The 27,915-nt window shown below is 34.9% G+C and overlaps 2 protein-coding genes across 3 annotated transcripts in view; both read right to left on the reverse strand.

Annotated features, from left to right (window-relative positions):
* LOC113499480 (DE-cadherin) overlaps window positions 1–1,655 on the reverse strand; it is a 519,450-nt gene extending 517,795 nt beyond the window's left edge. Inside the window, exon 1 of one of the 2 annotated variants that reach the window (XM_026879984.1) lies at window positions 1,128–1,655. In XM_026879984.1, coding sequence (XP_026735785.1) covers window positions 1,128–1,212 — 85 coding nt within the window. In that variant the 5' untranslated portion in view covers window positions 1,213–1,655. The remainder of the gene's footprint in view (window positions 1–1,127) is intronic. The other variant, XM_026879985.1, reaches the window with a different exon arrangement.
* Window positions 1,656–1,935: 280 nt separating this feature from the next.
* Window positions 1,936–24,238, reverse strand: LOC113499559 (spondin-2-like; the record flags this gene model as incomplete). The annotated part of the gene is made up of 10 exons (XM_026880074.1): window positions 1,936–2,073; window positions 2,396–2,561; window positions 3,228–3,285; window positions 3,995–4,184; window positions 4,643–4,903; window positions 5,188–5,394; window positions 5,858–6,055; window positions 6,653–6,864; window positions 7,225–7,418; window positions 24,177–24,238. Coding segments are annotated over 10 exons (1,650 nt in total), but the record flags the coding sequence as incomplete, so codon positions are not given.
* Window positions 24,239–27,915: the final 3,677 nt, after the last annotated feature.

The following is a 27,915-nucleotide window of genomic DNA, read 5'->3' on the forward strand; positions in this document are numbered from 1 at the left end:
TTATAGGTATAGTTGTTATCATATGCAGTTAGTTTCGTTTTGATGACATGAGGTGAAGCTATCAACATTTACGATAACCATTTTTATATGACATAAGTACTTACTAAGTACATATTATACGGCTTACGAGTCGTGGACAGTTATAAAACCTGAATGCATTGATCAAAAATCCCGTACCAACCGAAGTGCTAGCTAGGAGTTATTATTCTGAGTAAGTTATTTTTTGAGCCCTTCAATTAATATTATCGTGAAGGTATTATATTACGTCAACCAATTTTATTTAGGGAATGATAACTTAACGAACAATCAGTAACTAACTACCTATAGGCACTTAAGTTTAATCCTTGGAAATACTTTCTTGAGTATTTACGATTGTCAGAATCACTCCAAGAAAACATCATGTAAATAGATAAAAATTTAAAATTAGCATATCTTTAACGTTTTAGCAACGAAATTATTACTTTAACTAAACCGGTTAGGTTTTCAAATTTTCATATTCAACTGATTTTAATATAAAAAGTAATAAGGATTCATAAATAAAATAGGTAGGCATAATAATAATAATTTTATTCAGTTGGTATGGCCGCGATTACCTGTTATACATACCGACCACGTGTTTAGAGCCCAACTCTTGAATACCTACCTACCAAAGAGGTTGAAAATTAATTTGTTATCAAACTTATCAAGAAGAATAATTTCGAACGTTTCCGACGCTATTATTATTTATTGTACCTGCCTGTATCAAGTCTGAGTGAGAATTATTGATAGGTGCGGCGCTCTTATCGTAAAATTCCGTTATTATCAATTGCTCACTAGTCACTACACAACCCGTCATTTGACTTAGTCACTATTTTTACTTAGAAACCGGAAAGAAATACTTCACTGTTACTGCTTCTTAGAAATTAATGCAGAATAAATGCAATGATAAATAAAAGATCTCACGTTACGTACCTACTTGCCTATAGTAGACTTGCTTGCTATTACTAGACAGCTATAAAGATGTTAAAAACTTATTTTTAAAATTCTAAAGACGTTCCAAGAAGCGAACAAAAGGTAATAGAACAAAGCACCACGAGTCCACGACAAACGTAGGGCTGCGTGTGCACAGGTAAGAAAGCAGTTTTTACCTTTTGTGTATTGCGCCGACGCCACCGCTAGCGAATAGAGCAACAACGCGGCAAGGATGCCCCCCTCACTTCTGCACACGAACATGTTTCTTGAGTTGAGGTAATTCAACTTTTTCGTATCACTACTCCCAGCACGTCACTATAGTAAAAACTTGTCACAATCTCCTACTATGCTCTCACGAAGTTTTATAACACATAACACGCACACTATCACAGAACTCAAACGCACATCCATTTGAAAAATGTTCGTTTATCCGATAAGGTAGGTAACCGCTCAGACGTGGGACGAGGCATGCAGGTAAAACGAGTAAGCCTATTAAGTTTCAATGACTTAAAACTACTTAATTCTAACGTCCTACACGTGTCGGTCACAATTAATCACGTACGGCACTATAGTTCTGCACAATTTTGAATTTGGAAACTTCACATATTTTCGTAAAACAATTTCGAAGTTCGGAGCGATAACGATGCGAACGCGGGACGCGACCACCCAGCGCATCGTTCGCGACTAAACTGGCGTGAAGTGAGTGAACAATCAACAAGTTGCGATCGCGCGCGAGGCGGGCCGTTGCGCTCGGAGCGGAGCATGCGCGATCCGCGCCTATGTTCACACTCGACAAGCACAAACAATGTTGACAGCGGCAGCCCCCGCCGCCCGCTCGCCCCCGCTGTCGTCCCGTGCCCGCCGGCCGGCGAAACTTGAAAACTGGTTATTTTCGCGCAAAAACGAGAGGACAGGATCTCTCCTCGGCCTAAGCCTGTTTCCAGAGTATCTAGTCAATCCAGGGACAGAAATAAAATACGCGTCTATTCCTGTAGCTAAATAGTTTATTATGCGTCCATTCTAATAACAGTCTACAAAACAGTTTCGATATTCAATTAGTTTAGCATCTTGATCACCTTCACAGTTGCTGCTCAGCGGTTGCGCTTGCGGATTATCTTGATACTGGAACAATAGATGAATGCTCTAATAATTATAAGCTACGAGTTTCGAAAACCTATTATTCAATGTTCTCAGAACTAGGTTGGTCCTGTCTACATGGAACCTTCAAACTAAATGATGGAGTTTATGATAGATGTAAATAGGTGCATTTGTATTGTTTAACAGGCCTTTTATATTGTTTTATTTCATTTAATCTTTTTAAAGTGCGTATTAATAATATTAATTAAAGTATAATATGGAAGTTGCGTAGCGCACTCCTAAAGCCGTGTCTCCCTGGTAGGCCCCTTACTTAACGATTGCGTGCTCTTAAGCAATTTATACTTACGTCATAGAACAGGTTCCTGTCGACTCTCTCTCTTGTCCTGGTACTGAAGCCGGTCCCACAGTCACCGTCGCTGGTTGAGCAGGGAGACCAGGGTCCCCATTCACCGGGGGGACAGATCGGCTTGGGTTTCAACCTGGATTCCGCGGCCACCGGCTCTTCTTGCTCTCTGAAATAATATAATAGTTTAATCTGAATAGAATAAAAATATTATTATAAAAAAAGCTTACAATTGATTTCAAATGAAAACTATTGAGCCAAACTTCATGATTATTTTAATTGATAAAAATGGCAGCTTGACGTAAAGTAAGAAAAGAATCAACAAAATCGGTACATCCAAATTGAAGTTCTCAGGTACAACAATACAGAATTGAGAATTTCAAACTTTTTGATATCTGTTGAAAATAAAAATGACCGCCTACTAAACACGGTGACAAAATCAGGACTCGTAAACATTCTTCTGCACGGATAGATAGCCGAGTGGTAAAGGTCACCATGCCAATGCCTCTACGCGGCGCACCTATCATGGGAAGATCCCCGCGTAGGACCAGAGTTTGTGTGACCTCCAATGCTTGTAATTCAATAAGAAGTTTAAGGTTGTGTGACGCCACGTCAGACGTTTAAATCTTAACATAAGGATATCAACTATACGACGAGAGAATAAAAGAGAATGTATTAATAAGGGCAAAATGTTTTCGTATATAACTATATACCTACTAAATGTTGTTTGTAAAATGTTATCTTCGAAACGAAGGATACGGCTTAATTTCAGAAACAAATTTAGATGAAAGATAAGACGTGAACAAAGATAGGCTGATCTCATGATATGACTTACTCCTCATCGTCCTCTTCGTTTTCATCTTCACCTTCTTGTACAGCCTCATCCTCTTTGTCTGCAAACAAAAGAAGAGCATAAGAATGCATAAGAATCTCAGCTCAAAATTAATTATACTTTCCTATTGAAATGAAACTACTTTTACGGATTTTATCGCGGTTTAATTTTAGATTTTAGTTCCCGACGTTTCGAAACCTTTGCAGGTATCATGGTCACCGGCAGACTGAGATGGCGTTCGTCTTGACAGAAGATGTTGCTCGTTCTACCTTCATATTTTAATTAATTATTTGTGGTCCGACCTACGCAGTATGAGCTCACTGTGTCTTGATGTCTTGCAGCGCTGCTCTTGGTTTCGAAACGTCGGGAACTAAAATCTAAAATTAAACCGCGATAAAATCCGTAAAAGTAGTTTCATTTCAATGTCTAACATTCGCGTAAACCTAAGAAACCACTATACTTTCCTAATTTACAATAGCAAATGTTCATCAGCCAAGCCCTTTCTCTACTATGCTGGATTCGGATCCAGTCTGAAAGGGACGCAGCTAAGTATCAGTGTTTTACAAGGAGCGACGCATTATACCTCTTAGTACTGTCTGTCAGACTTTCTAGCTTCTAACTACCCCTGACGACTGCCAAAGATATAGTCTTCCCAAAGACGGGGGAACTCATTTTGACATAGATGGTGGACCGTATCAAGCAGCATAAAATTTGATCGATCAAATTGTTCAGTATTAATTAGCTACGAGGTGTACAATAGCAAGATTCACCTGTCTCCGTCTCCTCATCTTCGCTGCAGTCAGCTCCTATCAAAGGGAACACGTCAATTCTTCTGACCTTCAGCATGGCAAATGGTTTCAGATCGTTTAAGTTCATCTGGTAGAAAGGCGAGTCTTTGTTAAAGGATCCCACTTCGACCCGGTCCACGTTATCTTTTGGTGTCGATACGGTTTTTTGCGACTGAAATTAAGGAATATTATTAAGTACCTATATTACAATGTCGTGTTTTATAGACACGATATCTTGGAGATCCGAAATACTAAGTGCAATGATAGTCGGAAGTAACAAGGTGGTTGTGGAAAGTTCTGAATGTTGGACGTAATTTGGTAAGTAAGTGCCTTATAAGTGCCTACTTGAGACAAGAGCCTTTCTATTTTTACAAATTGAAACTAAAATTAATAAAACATACCTGTGTAAAGTAGTTAAGAAAATATTTCTATTGCCAACAGATTGTAATCTCTCGTAAAAACATGCTCAATTTTTACATATGCCGAAAGCATTGAGCGATGATTCAATTTGTTTATTTGTTGTTCTTTGACATGTTTGATAAAAATCGGAGGAGAAAAGTTTCAATGTCAGGGTTTTTTAAATGTTTAATTGTATCATGTTGAATAACACAAAATAGAAACCTAACGCACCTCATACGAAACGCCATCCATAGTCCCCGCATCCCAGGGATAGAGTGGTATTTCACTTTCTTCCAACCATCCATCTTTAGTACAGAGCTCAAACTTGGAGGTACCCAGGAACCAGTCTGGGGAAGGCCTCATGCCCACAGCGATGGAGAACAGGTGGTGGTATCTGTCGACCCTGAAGAGAGAATGGGAGGGCTCTGACATGAAGGGATGGTGACGCCTCTTCCCTCTAATCAAAGTTCTAGTGCCGGTTTTTTCAGCCATCTGCAACAAAAGAAATCTGATTATTACCTGCTTTCTTAATACCTAACTGGTTGATTTGGAGCAGTTGAGCTCGTCGTTTTTAGAACTAGGGATTCAAAGGGGTTTATTTATTGCATTGAATAAACTTTCTATGTAAAATGCACACAAAGTCGTCTAAAGCTTTATTCATTTTAAAACTATTTTTTAATCCCGAACTGGACAATTGCAAAGGCTTTCCATTCCTTAGCGTTCCTGGTCCTTCGCTTCTTCCGCTATCTCTGTAAGTAAATAAGTAGGATGCTTACCTCAGCAATAATCGCTCTCTCCAATAAATGCCCGTCTGTCTGTTCTGCCAGCATCTGCAGACCCTCACTGGCGCTGGCTCCCTGCTGCCACAGGGTGTAGTTGTACGCATGAGACGCGCCTATCATGTGGCTGTAGCCGTTCTCATCAGGCTTGCTCGGATAATGGCGGGGATGCGCCACTCTTGACCATTTACCAGTAAAAATCACCTGAAATTGATGAAGTATTAGGTATCGCTTGTAAAAGTCTAAATCTAATCGTTTATCTTCTTTCGAATAATAACAGTGGACCAAAGATTTTTTTACGGAAAAAATTAAGGCTCATGCTCGTCTCGGAAGTCGAGTCTAGTATTCGTAGATCACATAAATGCATCGAAACCGCAACACTTCAATGGGTTTGGCATGATGACTTTTGACAATCGGCTTTGGCAATCGGCAAGTCGTCATGGTCAATAACATGTTGAACTTTACATAGATACAATTATAGGTTGAGAGAATAAATAATGCATTTCTTTTTAATATTTAAGTAAGCCATCAAACATTAAAATTTGTTGAAATATTTTAGACATTGTAATCAAGATCACGCAAATAAATTAAAAAACGGATAACGACTGCTGTATAATCAAACTATAAAACTATGAAAGTGACCTTCCAAGTACAGTCGTCCACTTACCTCATATCTGGCTTCACTGCAGAGGTTACAAACCTTCACAGGTAAGTACGGAGGGCTGTCAGGAGATTTCTCAGTATTCTTATGGAGTACCACGGTGAGGTTGTCACCTGCATACCACACTTCATTGTTCTCCGCAACCATGGCACGGATGCGAACTGTTTGATTCTTCGTACTGTGTTTTGGTGATACCCAATGGATCTGGTTGGTTTGGATAGTAAAAAATGTTTATATGAAGTCAAGAAAAATTTAGGAACAAGAACATACAACCGATTTCAAATGAAAACTTCTGAGCCAAACTTGATGATATTTTTATAAGTCCAAATGACAGCTATTTCCCATTAAATGAAAAAATAATGAACAAAATCCGAAGTTTTGAGGTGACAAAGATACAGACGTATTGAGAACCTCCTCCTTTTTAAGTAGAAATAAGAGAAAATTACAAGTTTGTTTGCGACCACGGAGTGTCGCCAACGACCAAGTAGTTGTTTGTTGTCTATGTTACGTCTTCGAAGGTACGTAAGATACATCATGCATAAATCTTTGATCAAAGAGTTTAATAATTCGTATGTAATTTCATCTTTAATACCAATTTACCTTAGCAAACAAATGTATAGAATAGCAATCAATAATTATTTATTTAAAAACAAAACACTTCGTACGCAATTAAACTTGTGAACCTATATTAAATTACTTAGTCGTTAAATACATGAACGACATAACATACGCGAAAGGATTATGCAGCTTGGACATAATCCTTTAATCATCATTAAGTTCTTATTAGAAACAAAGTATTACCTCAACACTAGTCTTGTCCGAGTTGTCCGCATTTTCCACAGAACTGGAACACGTCTCGCTGTACCGCGATTTGTCGATATCCAAAGTTTTTAAAGTCCCAACGTCAATGTTTTTATGGCTGAACTCAAAAACGTTCTTGTCCACATCTGGGTCTTCGGCAGTTATCATGAACCAGCGGAACGGACGGCTCGGCATCGTCGTAAAAATTGTTACTGTGTAATAAAGATAATTTCAAGTTTAAAATTCAGTTTCAATAGTTTGAGAAGTCGCGCCTGCCCAATTAAAGTTAGCAAGCACTTAGGGATGGTCGAGTTGCTCCTTTAAATAAACGGTGTAGGAGGTTCTATTGATTTTTTTGTTTAATGTGTTTTGAGTGGGTTGTCTTTTGATGTCGATTATTTATAATAAGGCCTATTATTCAATGTAGGTATAAATTATAAAGAGAAAACTAATTACAGATATCAAACTATACAATTACCGGTTAATTTAGTTACGGTTACCGGATAAGTTAAAAGAAAACTTATATAAAGCTCTTACGTTAACATAATATCGGAATATATATAAAATCTTACAAACATATGTTTGATCCGGCGTGTAATATGTTTTGTCATCTTTTATCAGTGCGTTTTGTATTTCCAAGTGGAATATCCCCTTATCCTCCGAAGGCTCCAAGACTGACGCCTGCGCAGGTGTTTGATCACATTTTCCAGGCTGCCCATTTACTAACCAAGTTACAGATAAAACGACTAGAACATGTATTAAATACCTGAAATATTAAAATAGTATTTGTTACATTTAATAAGAAATTAAGAACTAAGTAAGAAAGTCAATTGACTCATAAAAGCTTATCTGTGTAACTCTCTAAATGTCTCTGGGGACTAAATATTTTGCTACTTAAAACAAGGAATAAAAAAGTACTGGCAAGTGTTCACAACTTTGTTTGTCAATAACAAACTGTTGTCATTACGTTACCACAATATTAAACAAGTAACGACATTGTTTATAAAGTCTTATTAACGTCTAATAAGGAGTTAGTCACAACAGGCTCACTTCCTATATTAATACAAGTTTCTTCATTATCGAATCCTATCAATAATTCGGGCCATGTTGGAGTCAAACTACACATGAGTACGTACATCTTGAGTGATCAAACGAATTCCGTTCTCCAGAACTTCGAACATTAGCGCTCATTAGAGCAGACTCGCAGGTACAAGTTTCACTATGGTAAACCACTATTCTAACTGCACGAGCTACGCTAGGGATGTAACACGACACAAAAAGCACAGGTATTCGATTCACAAATTGGTGTAAATTCAATTCGTGAATCGATTAGGTTATCTCGCCGTCAACTGAACGCGGTATACTCAAAATAAACCTAAGAAACGTGTGGTTGGAACTGGGCCAAACGCCAACAGAAATACAACGTATTTCTTTCAGATGCGTTCGTGGTCCACATATGTACGTCGGTTTACATTGTTAAAGATAAAGATAAAGATAAAGATAAAGATAAATTTATTTTGCAAATATGGGTACATAGACAAGATGTCAAGAAATACATTAAGTTCTGCCATATTTTACCTTGAAGGCATGCAAAAATAAAATATAAAACAATTAGCTTAATATCTAAACAGTAGATACAATATAGTAGTAAATAAAAACAAAGCAAGTACATCAAAAAAAAATAACATATGAACTAGTTAGTAAAAATCATTTTCATTTAGGAATTCACTTAAACTATAGTACGCTTTAGCCACTAAAAAATTTCTCAGTTTTTTTTTAAATAATAAATTTGTCAGATCTTTCCAGCTCTTAGGTATTTTATTATATATAACTGGAGCCATGCATGTTAACATTTTGTTTTAATCGTCTGTGGTCGCTGTTGCCGTGTTGATTTTATTGCAGTCTTGATGCATACATTTGTTATATACGATCGATAATTACTTAATATAGCCATCAAATGACTTTAATTGCCTAATAAACACTTACGTGTAACGGGAATATTAATTCTGGTGTGGGAACACCGGCACTAAGCTAATTGGCAATAGCGTTTAAAAGTTAAATACCCACTATGTTTAATAAAGCTCATATAATTTGAATGTTAATGCATGAAATATCAAAGCAAACAAGTACTTTTCAAAACAAATTCACCGGTTATAAATTGGATATTTTCCCAAGCTGTTGGTTAGCAATTCAATGCCGCAAGTTTTCCTGCAGGCGTTAAAATTTTAATCAGCGGTTTATCAAGCTATATTAAATTTAACTACTTTGTGAAACTTATCTGATCCTTGAAGAGTTTTATAGGTTTTGTAAACCAGATTAAGAGCAAGTTTCAATCTTGATAATACGATTTTCTTCTCCATGGATCTATTTTAATGAAAATATAACCTCGTTAAGAGCCATGTTGATTGTTGATGGCATACTAAGAGCTAAGTGAGATCTTAAAGCAGATTAGGAAAAAAGATTTGATTTTAAATTATAATTATATAGTTATACATATTTAACATCTAAAGATTATTTTTCCACATACAAATGTAGATAATGTGGACTATGCATAGTGTTGTTTTAATTTTAAAGTATAAAATCTAATACTAGCCAAGAGCAATAAAGCCTTGTATTCATAGTCAAAATAAAGTTGTCCTCATGAAATCTAAATGCGTAGAAAAGCCCGTCGCATAATTTTTGCTAAGAAAGCCTTGGCTTCCATTGAAGTTAGAGTGCATTGCCTTGCGAGTGAATTTTCTTATACAAAGTCGTTATATTTTATATACTCGAGATATTTCATGATAATTTTCAATGTATTTGAATTAGATATGAGTTTGGAATATTTATAAGTAAGATAAGAGTTAATTTGAGAGTCTTGTAGAGGTTTGTAAGCAGAAGCCGCATAAATCTGTTACATTATTAACGTTGCAAAGTTTGGTACCTACATGAAGAGGTCATCGTAAATGAACTGTTTCGTTTATTTAAGTAGGTACTTATTTTGGATCATCCCCTTCTAAATAGTACTTATTTATTTTCTGCTTTGTTATTATTATGAAAGTAAGAAACTAAGTAAAATCAGTCAAGTGCGAGTCAGATTGCAACACATGGGATCTCTCAAAACCCTTTAAATTTATTCGTCTCCCACCAACATATTGATGACCGTTACAATTGTTGCATAACCTTGATATTCATATTTACTTAGTTAAAGTGGTATTAGAAATATGAACAGATAACGGCTAGTTCTACATTTATGTACTAATACTACCTACATTTTATCAATTTGCTTTGTTTTTCCAAAGTTTAGATAGAAACAAGTAGAACAGGTGTACACCTACACCTATTTATAATTACTAGTAACTAGCAAAAGTAATGTTAAGTAAACAAACAAGCAATCCAATTAAACCCGTTCATAAAACACGCCAATACAAAAGTACACAAAATAAAAATCCAATCGTCTCAAATAACGCGTAAACTTGGACAGTTAAAATAAAATGGCGAACAAACATCCGGCCATCAATTTACTTCTTAATTGAACCGTTAGGTGCGATTCTTGCTGGCTCGAATAAAAATAGGGAACTATGAAGCCTTTATGTGTTCCTGATATCCAATACAGGTGGCAACGTTTTAATTTCTCTTTCACGTGGTTTTCCCGAGCAAATTCCTGTTAAAACTCCTTTGTGCTTCCGAGATTATGTTTTAAGCTGTTAACTTAATACGTTTTCTTTTTATAATTAGAAACTTGGTGTTTTTGTGTCGTGTTTTATAGAATACTTGGTGATTGGATGTCGGGAATTCAATTATGGGTTTAAAGATGTTGATTTTTAATCTGTTAATGACTTGTGAAGACTTGTTTGATGATGACAAAAGGAGTCACAAAATAAATTGGAAGATGTAGATAAGAAGTTAAATAAATACTCAAAAACTACTCGATTATAGATCTCAAATTTACAAGCACGAAAGCTTAGACTATGTCCATCCATTGAAAACTTATGTTGAATCGAAAAGATCTTCGCGCTTTTTAAAGTAATACACACCTCTTACTAGTATACAATAAGTGAAGGAAATTTAGAATGGTGCAAAAAAATACTGTTATTTTTGACGTGTCAATTTTTTAAAGTATTCCGAATTTTTACCTTTATATGTGAATATCATCATTCATCATTGGCCTAGATTTTTCCCAACTATGTTGGGGTCAGCTACCAGTCCAACCGGCTTCAGCTAAGCACCAGTGTTTTACAAGGAGCGACTGCCTATCTGACCTCCTTAACCCAGTTACCTGGGCAACACGATACCCCTTGGTTAGACTGGCTGCCAGACTTTTTCAAGCTTCTGACTACCTGTAACGACTGTCAAAGATGTAAGAATAACAGCCGGGACCCACAATTTAACGTGCCTTCCGAAACACGGAGGAACTCGTTATGACAAAGATGGTCACCCATCTACGGACCAACCGCGTCAAGCATAGCTTAACATGTGATCGAATCACTTATGCGGTTATAGCTTAGCCACGAGCTCCTCAAAAAATTTGTTTTGCGGCAGAAATGATATCACATTTCTACTTATTTTGCTTCTTAAAAGTTTGATCTTTTCACAGATTTAAGGGACAATGGACTTGGCACCCTTACGCTTCTCCGAGAAAAAAAGACCTTGACACACGGACAGATGGACGGACAACAAAGAGATCCTATAGAGAGTTCAGTGTTTATCCTTTCAAGATAACCTAAAAAAAAATGTTTTCTGTCACCAATTCAACCATCGAGTATGCATGTTCCTCGAAATAAAAATACGTAAATAAGTGAGTTAATGAACTAGCCAGAGTTCTGATATCCGACGCAGGTGGTAAGGTTTTAATTTCCTTACTCAAAGTTTGTTTACTTACTGCAAGATAATTCTAGGAAACTCCTTACTGTTTGTACAAGTTAGCATAAATAAAATAGTTAAAAAGATTAAGAATTTCGTGTATCATAACAGTCATTTTTAGGATTCTTTACCAAAGGGTAAAATCCCTTAGGTACTACTGAGGCTACGCTGTATGACCTTCCGGCATCATCAACATCATCTTAGCCTTTTCCCAACTATGTTGGGGTCGGCTTCCAGTCTAATCGGATTCAGCCAAGTACCAGTGATTTACAAGGAGCGACTGCCTATCTGACCTCCTCAACCCAGTTACCTGGGCAACACAATACCCCATAGTTAAACTGGTTGTCAGACTTTCTAGCTTCCGACTACCTGTAACGACTGTCAAGGATGTATGAATAAAAGCTGGGACTCACAATTTAACATTAATTAAAAAACACGGAACACACACGTCACTATTGTGGCATAATATTTTACCTACCTTCCCGTTAAAGTCTGCGATATATCCATACTCTTTGGTCACTCACGTTTATCTCAGCATATTACGTCACCCATAACTTATGAGATACGGAGCGTATAATATTTTATAAGTACAACACAAAATCAAAATGAAAATCTTACGATTACTTTAGGCCATTTTATAGTTTTAACATAAAGATAGCACAAGAATAAGGTATAAAAATAATAAATAAGTTTACATTTTTATTTATAGGTACGCCTCGTAAAATATTTCATTGAGACATAAAAGCAGAATGTTCTGTTACGAGGGACTTTTGGCAATATATTAGCTGCCCGCATAATAATATTAAAGGAAAAAAATTTTCTTTGATAAAATGTGGGCTTGTGTATGACACCGTTTATACATTCGACGTTCTACAATTGTTTTTGAAAATGGTTAATATTCTTCAAATAAAAACAATTGAGGAAGAAAAATAAATTGTACCTGTCATATAGGTATGTCATTGTAGCTGATAAATTTCGCATTAATGTTGCTATCAAGGACAATGAAGTTTAATTTTTAACACGTTAAAATATAACCGTATTAGTTATTAAGGCTCTGCAGTCAGGGAACTCATTTGCCGTGCATTTTACAGATAAGTTTAGTTCTGTAGCGGCATCAACAAAAAAAAAAAACGAATCATGGCTAAACAAGGACATTACGGTCATAAATTTATAATATATGTCAACAATTTTTTGTTCCTCAAGTTTCGTATTGCTTCGAGACGACTATTCAATATGTCATGTCAGTTTACTTTAATTAAAAATGGACTCTTAATTGCTGTTATGTCAACGTAACTGCGTTCGGATATTTACATGAGATCGTGGTGTGTGAATGAATCAATATGATCACATAAGCTTAGTCTGTGGTATGTTTATTCCTACTTTTTTATACACTCACTTTCTTGTTTGTTTCTGTTTGTTTGTTGTTCCGGTTGGATTTGCAACTCCATTTTGAGGCCCTTCCTGATAAGCTAGCGGGCTGATATTAACAGGGTAATTTTAAACCCGATAACAATGAAATTTACAGTTATAAAAACGGCTGAACCGATTTTGAGAAAATTTTAATGGATGTTTAATAACGTGGGTTTTTAGATTTTTAAATCTATCGTTATTCTAAGACATTTTGACCAACTTAACTGGTTCAAATAACTTGACTAAACTTCAAACGAAAGTAAAAAAGGAACAAGAAATATTTATGTTACTTTTATAAAAGGTAGTTAAAAATATACACAGGTGCTAAAATAGTAGGCTGTCATCAAGATTCCTGACGATCGTATTAAATATGTAATCAATAGCCCTTCAAACAGGTCCTTAAAGATAACGTTAATATTTACGGATTATTTTTTATCGTTAGGGAGTTCTTATAGTCCACATTTGGTCTGTCTATAGGTGTTATATTATTTTTAATATCGATGTATTTAGAAATTTATAAAGTCTTTTTCTCAGCTGTCTAGTTCTTATTATAAAAAAAAACCTTACTCTGTTTGTCTAATGTCTAAATTGTAGCATATATGATTATTTTCATCTGACTTCAAGACGGAGGAAGTTCTCAATTCACCTGTATTTTTTATATTTGTTACCTCAGATCTTCGGATTGGAAGTACCGATTAAGTTTTTTTTTTTATTTGACGTGAGATGGCTGTCATTTGGTCCCTTAAAAATTTCATCAGGTTCTGTAGTTTTTATTGGATGTAGGTTGAATGATTCTCGGTTGTAAGTGAATAAGTAGCGGCTTACATATTCCATAACTGTCTATAACCGTTTCGAACGACAAACAAGAAGAAAACCACAGACATTTGTCATAGCTAAAAGCTATAGAAAACGACTTTCCAACGTCCAGTCTTCGTTTTGACTAACTGGTAGCAACTGATACGATTTGTGGTGCAATTCTATCGATTTATTTCCAGTTTCGTAGAGAAGTGTCGACATATTGTGTACGACATTTGTCTTAGCTTTTTTATTGCAACATTTGATACAGAAATTTGGAACTAAACTATAGTAACTATGAATTTTGTAGCTCCAAAATTAACTTTCTTAACCATTAAGTATACTTAGATATGTTATAGCCAGAAAAAAGTGTACTCAATGGATAAGGATGATGAAATAACTTTTTCAACAAGTATGTATAGGTATATACGCAAAACATAATGTTGACTATTTGGGCAGTAAACCAGTAGTAAAGCATGATTTTTTTTAAAAATTTTGATGATAAAAAACAAGAATTGATTTTAAATTGTTCTCTTATGTAGCCTTCTGTCTTAGACAAGACAAAAAACACGAATTGATTTTTAATTGTTTTCTTAAGCAGCCTTCTCTCTAAAACAAATTGAAGTTCAATTGTTTTGTTATGCAGAGTCTTTTGAAAAAGAAGACGTCATGATTTTATGCTGTCGTATGATACCTCAACATTAAAAAAAACAGCTTCTTATGACAAGTAAAGTTCTAGATTCTAGTTCTAGACATATGCTACGTGAAGTTTACTATCGTATGAAGTCTGCTTCATAAACGTCTGAGAGGGTAATAAACGTTTTTATTAGAAAACCGTTCTCTATTTTACTATTTTTTATTTTCTTCTTTTAATCAACGGAACGCAAAAGAGTGGTCATAGAAAGATATTTTTGTAGTTTTTGTCCCATAAAAAAATAGGATGGATAATTAGAAAGTTAATAAATAGAACGTTTGCGGAGTTTAGCTTTGGTAAAAAGCCGATTTTACATAATATACAGAGTGTATAATTATCACATAAAAAAACTGGTTACTCAAATAATTAAAAAAAAAATACATATGCTATCCGATTCGCGATACAATTTCTATGTATAAAAATAAGAAATAGCAAGAGCGTGTTCTAAAACTAATTTAGTAAACGTTCACTTCGTTTTATTTAACCATTAAAATACATACTTACACCTAATATTCATATTATTAACCATCATTTAGGCTTGTAAAAAAAAACGCTTTACAAACCGTATCCGGCGTGACAGCAGCCGGTTTCCCCGGTTATCCGGCAGCACTTCCTTAACGAGATATATCCGGGTTTCCGCTGCACTTAACGATGTGCGATCTACATTACTTTTCCCCACTGAAAACGGCTCAATTATCCTTATTATACATAGCTACTGGCTGATTGGTAGGTTGTTGTTTTTAGGGTTAAATCCCGAAGGATAAAAAGGGAAACCTATTACCAAGACTCTGTTGTCTGTCCATTAGATACCAGGCGGAATCTCATGGTCCGTGTTAGTTGTGAAATGTTCACAGTTGTATTGTAGCCGCTATAACATTAACTGGTACTAGTACTATAATAAAATAAACATTGAGGTTAAAGAATCATTACTTACTACCTTTAGCCCTGTAGGAAACCCTAAATGACGTAACTCCAACACACTTGACCGTTTAACACCTAAAAAGTGAATGCTTAAGTATTTAAATATTACTTAGGGCTGATTTTTCAATCGTCAGATAACTTTTATCTGAAGAATAAATATGGCAGTTTGACATATTTTCTATACAAAAGCTGTCAAAACGTCAAACATATTCGTCAAATAAAAGTTATCTGGCGATTGAAAAATCGGGCCTTAGTAAAATATTTGTATTCGGAATGTACGTAATTGGAAAGAGAAATATCTATCAAAACGCGATTTCAGTACCTTAGATGACTAAGTGACTATTTAGCCAGCAGTCGCTGGCTTGAGTCCTGTTCGAGTTACTTTTTTTTCTGTTTATCTTTTTGCTTATAATTTCAACTTATATAAAATCAAAAGATACTGTTTTAAAGAAAATTTTAAAGGGTTTATTTACTATTTACGAGTTACACATCAACCTTTAAACGGGTATAGTCAGTGTATCTAAATGACTTATTAGTAAGCTACAATCCCAAAATCCGCGTTGAAATCATAACTAGAACTGAACTACAGAATAATGCAAAATGCTTTCTCGACAGTACAAATTGAGGCTGAAATCCGATTTTAGGCTGTTCTGAAATAATCACCGCGTTATTACGTGGCCTAAGGTTAGTTCTCGTTGTCGGTAAACTGGTAGGACGTAGATACTGTTTGTTCGTTGCGTATTTCGAATTTACCTGGGAATAAACAAATAAGTCTTAAAGCGGTATTGTGAGAGTGAGATGGCGGTATACAATGTGAGTGTTTTGTCTCGCTCTTTGCTTGTTGGTATGAGGTTGAGAGCCTTGTATGAATGATATCGACTAGTATTCGAAACATAAACCTTGTTATTGGTATTTGAGTATTGCAATATATTATAGTGTTCTTTATACAAATTGTGACGCTTAGATATGTTTTTTTAAACGTTATTTCAGTTATTTTTTTATTAGGTACTGGCTTAGCATGTTGGTTTTTTTGATAGGTTGATGAGATGTTTGGCAACTGTTTGCAATTATTGAAAATATTTTTTAGTTATAATCGCAAAACTGAAATCAGCAAACAAGATTGGAGTTGAATAAAAAAAATAAGCTTCAACATTCAAAGCCAAGAATTTATTATTGAAGCCTACATTTGTAAATTTTATTCTTAAGCACAGCTTATAAAGTACACAGGCATTGAGTGACTTTGGTGCCAGACTTAAATACATGAGAAGCCAATTCATAAATTGCCAGACGACTGCGACACATTAATCCTCATTGTAAATTAGACAGTTCATTTCAGAAAACGAAAAAATACTGTACTTTTGCGATTGGGGTTCCGTTGACGCAGACAGACGAAAATGTATTAATTACGCTCGAAGAGATATTGATGATATATTATCCGAAACTTAGAAATCTATGAGTAACTTAGGTCTCGAAATTTTCAGAAAAATATTTGTACATATTTGTTTAAGCTTTATTCACTTGCCGATTTTGTAGCTTGAAACTCAATAGCTCTATACACATAAAGCTTAAATAAATATGTAAAAACATTATTCTGAGAGCAAACAGAACTCTTAACAGTGTTTCTCGCCAAAAACTACCTAATTACACGCAATAAATACCAAATCAATGAAAAAAATCATATCTATTTCACCACACGGTTCCGAACATAAAGTTTTCCCATTCACAATTTATACAGAACCCAAAATAATCAGTCCATTGCTTGAACAACCACAAATCAAATCACAGTTCCATTTATTAATATTATTTGCTCTCACATAAAGATAGAGCAAGAATTTGATATTTGTCATAGTAATTTCAACTAGCAACAAAGGCGACCGCTAGAATAGTTCGAGAAATAACTGACCACCTACCACTGTATCTTAAGTCAAAGCTGACGTTTAAGTGGAAGCGAGATAGCGTATTACATTGTATAGAGCGATGTCTTTCTTTTACAACATCGATTATCTTAGTTTAAGCTATAGTGGTAGAGTCGTATATTGTTTCAACCGGATTATGTCAATATTAACCCTCAGAAATCTACAATGCCAGTGAAATAGGGTATAAATGTTTAATGTCATGTATTCTACTCGTATTAATGTTTTAATAAGACTTCGCGGTTTTAAGATCAATAGAAGCTTGGCCGCGAATGTTGTTTACTTTAAGTTACGTTTATTGTTTTTGGAATAGTTTGTTCTGCATGTTAAGGGTGAAAGAGTATTATTAATAGAGATATTTTGGTTTTTAATTATTTTATTTCGTTGCCGTTCATCGGCCTTCATCGAATATTTGATATTCATTTTGGAGTGTCGAATTCATTTAAGCTTTAATTCTGTTTACAATTATTTAACCAGTGTCTGTTTCGAAATATTTTAAGCTACAATTAATTAAATACCTTTGTTTGAATTGATCGATGACGATCAACTTAAGCATACATATGAAAATTACGGATTTGCTGCTCCATGCAAATTCGATTTCAATGCAAAAAAATGTTATTTTGCTTTTTTTCAAGAAATATGCTCTTTCTTAATAAAACACCACTTACAAACGGTAAAGAAAACATTGTGATGAAACCTGGATTCCAAAATTGGAATTTGAAATCGCTAACCCACAGTGAGCTAGTGATCGATGCTACTTACCTTATGCTGTGCCCGACAAGGTCCATAATTGAGCTGTAAACTTAATTGACCAGGTATGCAATAAAGAATTGAAATTGAAATATCCTTATCTGGGATGAATTTGCACAGCAATTAGAAGATTTTTATGTTATCTTAATAAACCTTCAAAAACCAATAATTCTACTAGGTATAAAGAGTTGGACTCGCAACCATGAGAGTGTACTAATAGGCTAAGAAAATCATATGACCTTATAGAGAACCATTCGTACCTAAAAAGAGCGACGAGAATTTGACAGTAAAATAACTGATTGACGTCACTAAGTTAAGTAATACAACCTTTAACCTTATCCATCTCCATTCAAATGAATCCCGTTCATACCCAAAACAGTCAGTTGGAAATTCACAAAACATAAAAGCGAGATTCGTGCGTAAGTTTTCTCAACACACAACGGGATCGCCCACGGCTTGTGATTAGTGCAAACTCGGCCCACGGCTCATAGCTATGGGCTTTCTGCCTACATAACATTGTTTCTTAAGCTTAAGAGTTCCTATAATAAGAAACTTTGTAAGTTTCAGAAAACTAGAGGGAAATTGAGAACTTGTTGAGTGAAATGAAGTATACATGTTTATGGAATACATTTTTCATTACTGCAGTGTTTATTTACTTGCACTTTTATGTTATATAGCCTAACAATCAATCAGTTAACCGAGGTCTTATTCTGGATATAAGCCTTTCCCAGGTTACGCCACTACAGCCGGTCCTTCGCCTAAATATAGCCTTCCTTAATAATGAACTTTCCAACAAAACAAACTTTTTTAGAGTGCCGTACTTTGAGAGTAAAACCGAAACCCTATTGAGGCTCTACTATCCGTCCATCTGTCTGTCTTTGCATCCGTCTGCCACCAGACTGTACCTTGTAAACCGTGATAGCTACACGGTTAAACAAACATACAGATCGATGTTAGACAAATTTGAGAGTTGGTCACCTACATTTGTCGCACGCTTATCTTTATCAGTACTAATTTGTATGGAATCGGACCAACATATAATACAAGAATAATACCTGAGAATAGCGTGTTCAACCACACAAATAAACAAACAGAATTCATTCGAAACAATTAAACTACATCATGTTTGTTAATACACAAAAATTGCTCATTTCATTACCCATTTCCCACGCTGTCAAAATGCCGCGTATCTCATGAATACCTTGTAGGAAGTTCTCATTTCAAAACAAACACACTTTCCCTCTCAGCTTAAACCACAGATCATTCAAAAGTGGGTGGAAGTGTCATACCATAGTTCTACTGAAGACCAATTGCCAAATCTTAAAGTACCTAATATTATTTGAGTCGTGGCAACATTGTACCGCATCATTGCAAGCAGCAATAATATTGCTTCGATTTGAGAGATTGCTTTTCACAGATTAAATCAGTTAAACTTATTTGCTTCCTTAATTCTCTTCGTTTAGGCATGAATGAAATACGAAACGAATTAAAAAGGGAACATTTTCCGTATTGTCATGCAAACAATACACCTGTAATTGAATCAGTTATATTTTTAAATACATGACATGTAATTTGTCAATTTTTCTTTAATAAGATCCCACGAGCATTGCCTAAGTACCACTTCCTTCTACATTTCTACAATCCGAGGTTGAAACGGACTAGTGTGTGTTAATAACACATCTACTACTCGTATGTATGTATATATATATATATTGTATAGTAGATCGTGACGTCACAAGAGTTCTGAGATACATTATTGTGTTATCAACTATAAATCTAACGTGTAGGCCTATTGTGATTCGGGTCTCGTAGGCGTAACTAGTAAACACCCTGTATAGTAAGTACAGTCAGCAATAACAGTCGATGAACGAAATAAGATTTATTGTGATAAGGAAGTACTCGTCTGCTAAGAAACTGGACAAGTGTAAGACTTTTTTGTAAGAGCGGCATCAGAAAATATCATCTGTGAAAATTCTACTCTAAGTATTACGGTTCTTGAGATGGAGTACAGCCCGGAAAGACTAGTTATTGAGTTTCATTTTTACCCTTGATATGCGAAACTCTACACACCGACAAAATAACATTACATACCGGACTTCATAAAGACGTCTATAGCAACAAATCTATTGGTTATAAAAACATCTCACCACAGCCTAAAGCGATCAAACTTTTTGCTAATCCAAGGTTAGGGCACAACTTTTTAGCGGCAATTCCTTTTCAGTATTACCCATCGCATTTTAGGGTTAAACCCTCGAGTTTTTACTGCGATCCCCACCCTATTTTATTATGATGTCGTAGTAATTATGTATAAGTGATGGTGGCTTTTATTTTTACTGGCTGTTCTTGTTACACAGATGTTTCTCATTATATCAGACTGTTCTTGTGAACTTGAACTTGAATGCGAGGAGAAGATCGTGTTCGGAAGTTATAACATAGATGTACGTTATTTGATTTTGCAAGACAAGAAAGAGTAGAAAGGCGTCCAAGTAGAATCGTACATAGACAGGCTTTTTGATTGGTATGTGAGTCAATTCATATTTTATTAAAATTGAACAAGATAAGACAAAGGGTTAGCGTAATTAGAAAGTTTTTAAAATCAAACTTTTTTAATTTTAGCATAGATCTTGTTCGACCCTAAAATCCCCAAGTCTTTAGGGTATCCGGCATTTTTGCCCAATCGACATAACTAGCTGGTCTGCCACATAGGTTTGCTGAATAGATTCAGAGGTCAGAGTCACGCTGAGCATGCGTGAGCGATCCCGTCGCTCTGGCTCAGGCAGTTGGTGAAGCTCGAGGAGTTTATAATCGCAGTTGTGTCGTAGGAACAAAGTTATATTTTATAAAATTATAACGTTTCCTGAAAAACCATCTCCAAATAAAAACTACAGAAAGAAACTCTATGAAATTGAAATGGGACCAAATGACAGCTATTTCACGTACAATGACAGAGAAAAAACAAAAACTCGCTACACATTGCAAACAGCATTGCCGTGGTCGTATGGAGGTTCTATGCAATACTAGTTGGATGTACGAGGTCCAAATACGACCTCAACGCTGAAATCGCAAAAACGAAACGCTGAAAGTTCAAAAAACCTGGAATTTGCTGTAATTCTGAAAAATATTAAACAACCACTTAAACATTCATGCAAATTAAGCGAGATTTCAAAAAATCTAAAATAAAAGCAAAAAGAATCTGTTGCAAAAGGCGAGTCACGTCGTAAAAGGCTTCAACCAAAGGGTCCCGCAATAGAACACAAAAAACAGGTGTCAATTAAGAACAAATTAGCGTCTCGCAACATTAGGGTGGCCAGGCTGTTTTATCGAACTGGGATAAATGTTGTTGATTATTTTTTCTTTATTAAAATACTGTTTTCTTCTGTTCTTTATTCGATTTCTTTTTAACTTGGTAGTATTCACATATTTTTTCAGAAGTTTTGTTTTGAAAAATATGTTAAAAAAATACAGTTTATTTTTATCAGTCTTCACATTATATTCTATGGCACTGACCATAAGAATAGATTTAAAAAATATATATGTAAATAAAGTGTTTGGTAAGTGAACTGAAAAAAACGTACTTTTTCGAAATACAGCGTTACAATGAGGTTTTATAAGGACGGAACAATCAGTGTTCAGTTCGTTAATTTGTTGAAGAATGAAGCTGTATTTCGTGTGACATTCACTGCGTCACCCGAAAAAGCAAATCACAAAAACGGGACTGTCCCACCAAAAGCATGGCCGCTCCCTCGAAGGTCACACGACACTGATTACGGCCAACACAGAATGTTTCAGCTTTGTAATCATTGCACAATTAGCTACACCGTCACTCCACTAATAAGGCGAAAGAAAAACACACTCAAATATCAGAAAAATCCTCTTTTGTACAAGTAAACAGCTGTTATTAGAGGTCTTTTTGCTACAGTTTGGGTTCCGCGATGTAAATGACTTTGTTTATTTTATTCGCGGTATTGTTTAGAAACGAAAACTATAATTAATATGGTAATATATTCTTATATGTTTTGTGCATAAATGTAGAAATTAAGTCTAGATTTCTTCTTATTTTTTTTAACCAAATTATTTTTCTGTTTTAAATATTGTGATTTTTTAAAGCATATTTTTTTAGTATTATTTTAATGAGGGTTCGTTACTTAAATGGTAAAAACAAAACCTTAGTAATGAGACACCGCTGTTTGTCCGTCTGTCACAACACAGCTCATGGACCGAGATAAGTACCTAAAGCAGTTGTAATTTCTTGTTGAAAGTTAAAATGTCTTTAGAAAAGGTTTAACAACGGTTGCTAAAGTCTGACTTGCACTTGAATGGTAAATACAACATAATTATTGTTATCACACAATTACTAACCAAACTTAATTAATGTAAGGAAGTCATTTTATCATTAGACTTAATATTAATTCCAGAAACCAAAATCCACAGCAATTATAAGTTCTTTTGTAATACAAATAATATAAAAGGTCAAAGATCAAAAGAAGCTTAAAATACGATACAAAGGTCAAAGGTCAGGTCACAGGATTGTGTATCAGTTTACCGGTTTCATCAGCACATAATTAAATTACATTGTGTTACGTACTGTGAGGTTCAAAGTAATTTTATTCGAGAGTTAAATAATAGCCTTACTTGTGGTACAAGAGCGTCACGTGACAGAGACGTTCTCCTATCTTTTATAATGTGTTAATTTTCTCTGACTGCTTCCCAAGGTTATATATATTTGTCTTGATGAAAAAAAAACTTAGTTTAAAAAATGTATATACTAAGATTTTGAATGAGAACGCGTATGTGAGTCGTTTTGTTTGTCCATCTTTCTCGACATAAGGCATAGAGGAATTGATTTGAATTTTTTCTTATCTGCCCCCAACCATTTAAACGGGGGGGATTTAATATGCTAAAAAAAGCAAAAATCTATAAGTTGAGACACGTTTATACGCAGTTCAACAATTGTCTTGACTTCCGTGATTTCTATTCAGGATTAAATTCAGGAAATTAAGCCATAATAGTGATATCTTCCAGAACTAAAATTGAAAAAATAAAATAACCTTTATTGCAGCCAGAACACCCATAAACAATAATCCCAATCCATGATGCTTAACTTTTTCATACCCGCCATCCTTACTAATATTATAAATTCGAAAGTAGCTCTATAACTGTCTGTCTGTCTGTTACGCTTTAACGTCTAAACCACTGAACCGATTTTAATGAAATTTGGTACAGAGATAGAGTTGACCTTGAGAAAGAACAGAATAGTTTTTATCCCGGACTTTTGAAGAGTTCTCTTGGAAACGCGATATAACCGACCTCGACGCGGGCGAAGCTGCGGGCGAAAAGCTAGTTTTCATATACTAGCTTTAACAAGACTCGTCCTACAAATAATTAAGTCTCAGTTTAACTAATCAGTTTAATGCATTAGTCGCGTACTAATAAATCAAACTAAACAAATTGATTGATCCTCTTCAGAATGTCAATCATAGTTGCTACACCATCTATTAATTAAACTTTGTGTTATGTCCAAGATAGAGGGCTATACACCATTGTTCAGGTACTTTGAAGTAGGCAATCTTATTAAAGATAATCTAAATCATGGTGTGTAATTTTATAAAGTCACATATTAACTTAAAAAAGGAATGATATATTTTATTTCGCGTTTTATATTCTAACTAAGTTTTAAGACAAAAATACGTATCAAGATTTGGTGTGTCTTTTTTTCTGACCCTTTTTTTTAACATATTAAGTATAATGTGATGTGAAATAAAATATCAGTATTATCAGAGTAGGCAACTTGAAAGGGTTGAAAAGATACAAAAAGCGATTAGGTATCGTAAGTTTTATTTAATAGAAAATTTTATTGAGAGTATGTCCGGATAAACCAAAATACTTTTCATCCCATCGTCAAGTTTTCTCTTAAATTAACATTTATCAGTAAAACATCGTGACTGTGACCTTGACCTTTTGAAAAGCCAACTCTCATTAGGTTAAGATATCAAGATTGGTTCGTATAATTTGCGTAGGATGACAACTTGCTACCGAATTCTCCTATCTAATATACTTGATATAGGTGCTTATGGTGACCGCAGATCAAGGTATAATTTAATCTATATTTTTTACCAGTTGCGTTATAAGGGGTAATGTTTTCTTGTGTTATTGTAAGCATATGATTAAATTTTACAAACTTTACTGCTTATTATTTTACCTTATTACTGAGGCTCCGCTGTTCGTCTGTACGACACCAAGCTGGAACTCATGAATCTGGATTTAAATTTTACAGATGAAGTGTTACTGCTGCCGCTATAACAAAAAATACTGAAAATTAAGATCGAGGTGAATCAATGGCTATTAAGGTCATAAATTTATAGGCGACAACTGATTTCATTATCTTTATCCCATTTGTATGGAACCTTCTGCGTACTTGACAAAAATAATTAACTCTTTCTTTATAAAACTTTTCTCGAACTTAACCGGTTACAAATTATCTAAAACATTGTTTTTATTAACCGTAAAATTGTTTTAAAAGCTACGCCAAAAATAAAATACAGCATGTTTACAAAACGAATCCTCAAACAATATCACAATAAACAAAACGCTAAGCAATACAATTAAAACTTCAACCAAATGAACATTGGACACCTGAAATTCAAGTGAAAATTGTCCGTGTAAACGTGGCAAACAATTGTCGGGTGACTTATTCAGCCCCTTTGTCCCGGACAGACTCAAAGGTAATATGCAGTGTGTCTGCTGCCGATAATTAGGGGACAGTCCCAACTTCGTTACTAGAGTCAACTGTAGAGGCTAGTGGGCTTTGAGTATAGAAGTGTAGGGGGAAGTGGTGCAGTGCCGTAGTACTAGTACTATAATAAGGCTTGTATCGAATCTGAGAGTGCTAATGTTGTCAAATCGCTTGAATATATACAACTGCTGAAGTTACATTGCTTCTGGATAATTATATCATTTAGACAAATTTAGAGTTTTTAGTTCGTCAAAATAGGTATTTTAAGTTGCTATGAGTGTTTCTTTGGCACTAACCGATTTGGATGGGATTTTCTAGCGATGGTTCTTAGATATGTTCCGCCAAAATCTGTCCAGCCATTTAAAGATCATGAGCCCTTTTCTAAGAGGGGTGTTATAATTTATGCGTGTGCATCCGTGTATGTACGCTTGTAGCACTATAGCTCCTAAACGGGTATACCGATTTGTTTTTAATTTGTTAGTGCATTTTTTTAAATGTTGTCATGTGTTTATTATACTAATGCCATGCGAGTTTGTCTTAAACCTTTGGAACACTTTCTTCGTTGTTCTATTTAGTAGCTCTTCCTACTACTTTTATGTTCGATGGTTGTCGATACAGTATGCTTGGTTTGGGAAAGAGTTGCAAGCTCCAATTAAGAAGGTTGTGTGGTTTTTTGTTTCGTGAATAATGAAGGGCTTTGTAAGTGTAACCGTCCTTAGTTTTAGTGTTTAGGATGGGTGTTCAATTTGGAGATTGGTGTCCTAAAGAAAGATATTTTATTGCTTTAATTTTAGATATTTCTTAACGTGTGTGGTTTTTGATTTCTAAGGAAATTATATCTCACTAACTTACATTAAGGACAAGTTTTTCATTATTTTTCTGTTCCTTTTATAGAGCTTCTTACGGCAGTTGCAATTATATATCTAATGGTCATTCTATTAGATATTATAAATCCAAACATAACACACTTGACTATAAAATGCAATCAGATAATCCTACGATCCAGATTATACGGGGAAATGGTAAACAGTTACAAAAACAAAACAAAATGTCGTGTCACAATTCACTGAGGCCTACTAAGACATCTTACAGTGACATACTGCATTTATTTAAATCAAAAGTAATTTATACAAATTAGGCTACTAAGTAGCACTTTTTCAAGGTCAGGTTACATTGGACAGCACCCAGTTTCGCCCACCCTTTACCGCTTCCTAAGTGCTTTTGCTGTGAGAGAAGGAACGGCGTGACAAACTCCCCATTTATGAAAGCGACAGTACCAAATGGTATAGAGTGACGTCTCTTTTCAACTGCACCTATCTTACTTTAAGAGGAAGGCTGATTCACTGCACGGTCCACGGATAATCTAGTGGTGGTCACCACGCCAAACCAACTATTCGCAACGTGAAAAGCATTTGTGTGCTTCACGAATGCTTGTTGTGAAGGAGTCGTTTTCGGTCGTAGGCCCCCAGTTCCAATCAACCATTAAAAGAAAGAATTAACTTAAAACTTTCTTTTAAAAGTCTCAAAAAGTTGATACTTTCGTGACGGGCCAAATGACGCGGTCAATCAAATACGTTTTTTTCTCAGAAATTATTTTCTTTTTAAAACGAACAAAGGAAATTCGTTTTCTATCAAAGTTAATGAAACAATGTTGGGGATTACTTTCATTCTTTTGTTTCGATGGCTTATTATGCCTGCTTGTGTAAAATTGAGTTTATTTTTAAGACTGTTGAAGATTTGTTATAGTTTTAATTTGTGTTGTTTCAGCGCATTATTTCATTATGAGTTTTATAGTTATAATCTCATTGAATGAAACTACTTTTACGGATTTTATCGCGGTTTAATTTTAGATTTCAGTTCCCGACGTTTCGGCACCGTTATCATGGTCACGGGCAGACTGAGATCGCGTTCACCTTGACAGAAGATGTTGCTCATTCTACCTTTATATTTTAACTAATTATTTGTGGTCGGACCTATTAATTCAGCTTAACATGAGATCGATCAACTTGTCCATTTAATTTAATTTTAAAAACACTATGAATCGTTGATAGTATTTTCTTCCATGGATGGTATGCCCGGTAGCCGCCATCTTTGTATTTTCTTTGTTTTTAAATCAGCATTGTTAACGTAACTCTCTTGAGTAATGTTGCCAATTAGTTTCGAGACAGTTCCTGCAATAAACTAGGAAATTCAAACAAATTGAAAGTAAGAATTAAATTACATTGAGTTACTATTTTAGACTACCTCTGGCTAAGTGGTTAGCTGTATGGTCGTTGTACTTGTCTAAATACCTTAATTACACAAGGTTAAACTAAATACAGTTATTAATATTTAAGTTAAAAACACATCATCATCGACTGAGTGGTTATCATTTTTCTTGCTTTTTTAAGGTTCGGTAAAAAAATGGCTTACGCTCCGTCCGTCACCAGGATATATGTTTCTGGATAGGGATTCAAGATATAACTTCTAAAAATTGGACATGGACAATTATTCCTCTATAAACGTCATCCACGTGCGAACCCGCGGGCAAAAGCAAGTCTTCAATAAATTTTAATTACCCAGCTGTTTTAAATACATAGAAAATTTGATCAAAGAAGTGAAAACTTGTAATTATTATAAGAGAAGAAAAAAGGTCAAAACTGACTTAATTATACGTTCTATTGGGTCCTGCCGAAAATTAAAAAGTTTGGCGTTCACCGCCTCCTATCTTTTTTAATTAATAGCTTAATATAAAACAACCTGCGTACACTTTGTTTAGCCCCCGGCGTCACTCGGTTGAACAAAGAAATTCCTTTTCGATGAATTATTTAAATGATGACTTAATTGGTTAATGAATTTTTACCGGTACATTTTATATTTGACTTTTATGCTGGTGATAATTTTCTTTCGGTAAGTACTTGAAGGTTGCTTGTGTAGCCAATCCACTCCAGATTTTCTCCAACATTTCGTAAACGTTGAAGGTCCTGTTAAGTCCTGAACATTGAAAATAAAACGTGTAGAAACCTCCCACGACTCAAGGTTAATTCCTTAATGCGGGAGTCGTATAAAAAAGATAAAATAAAACCTACAATTGGACGCTTCAGCATTCATCGCTTAGTCAGAGCGGTGAATGCTGAAGCGTCAATTCAAACAAATCCATTTAAATTAACAATCAAAATTACTTACTAATAGAAAATTAAAATAAAAAAAAAAAACTAAAAAAGTA

Source organism: Trichoplusia ni, chromosome 12 (assembly GCF_003590095.1).
Source record: "Trichoplusia ni isolate ovarian cell line Hi5 chromosome 12, tn1, whole genome shotgun sequence".
NCBI lineage: Eukaryota > Metazoa > Arthropoda > Insecta > Lepidoptera > Noctuidae > Trichoplusia > Trichoplusia ni.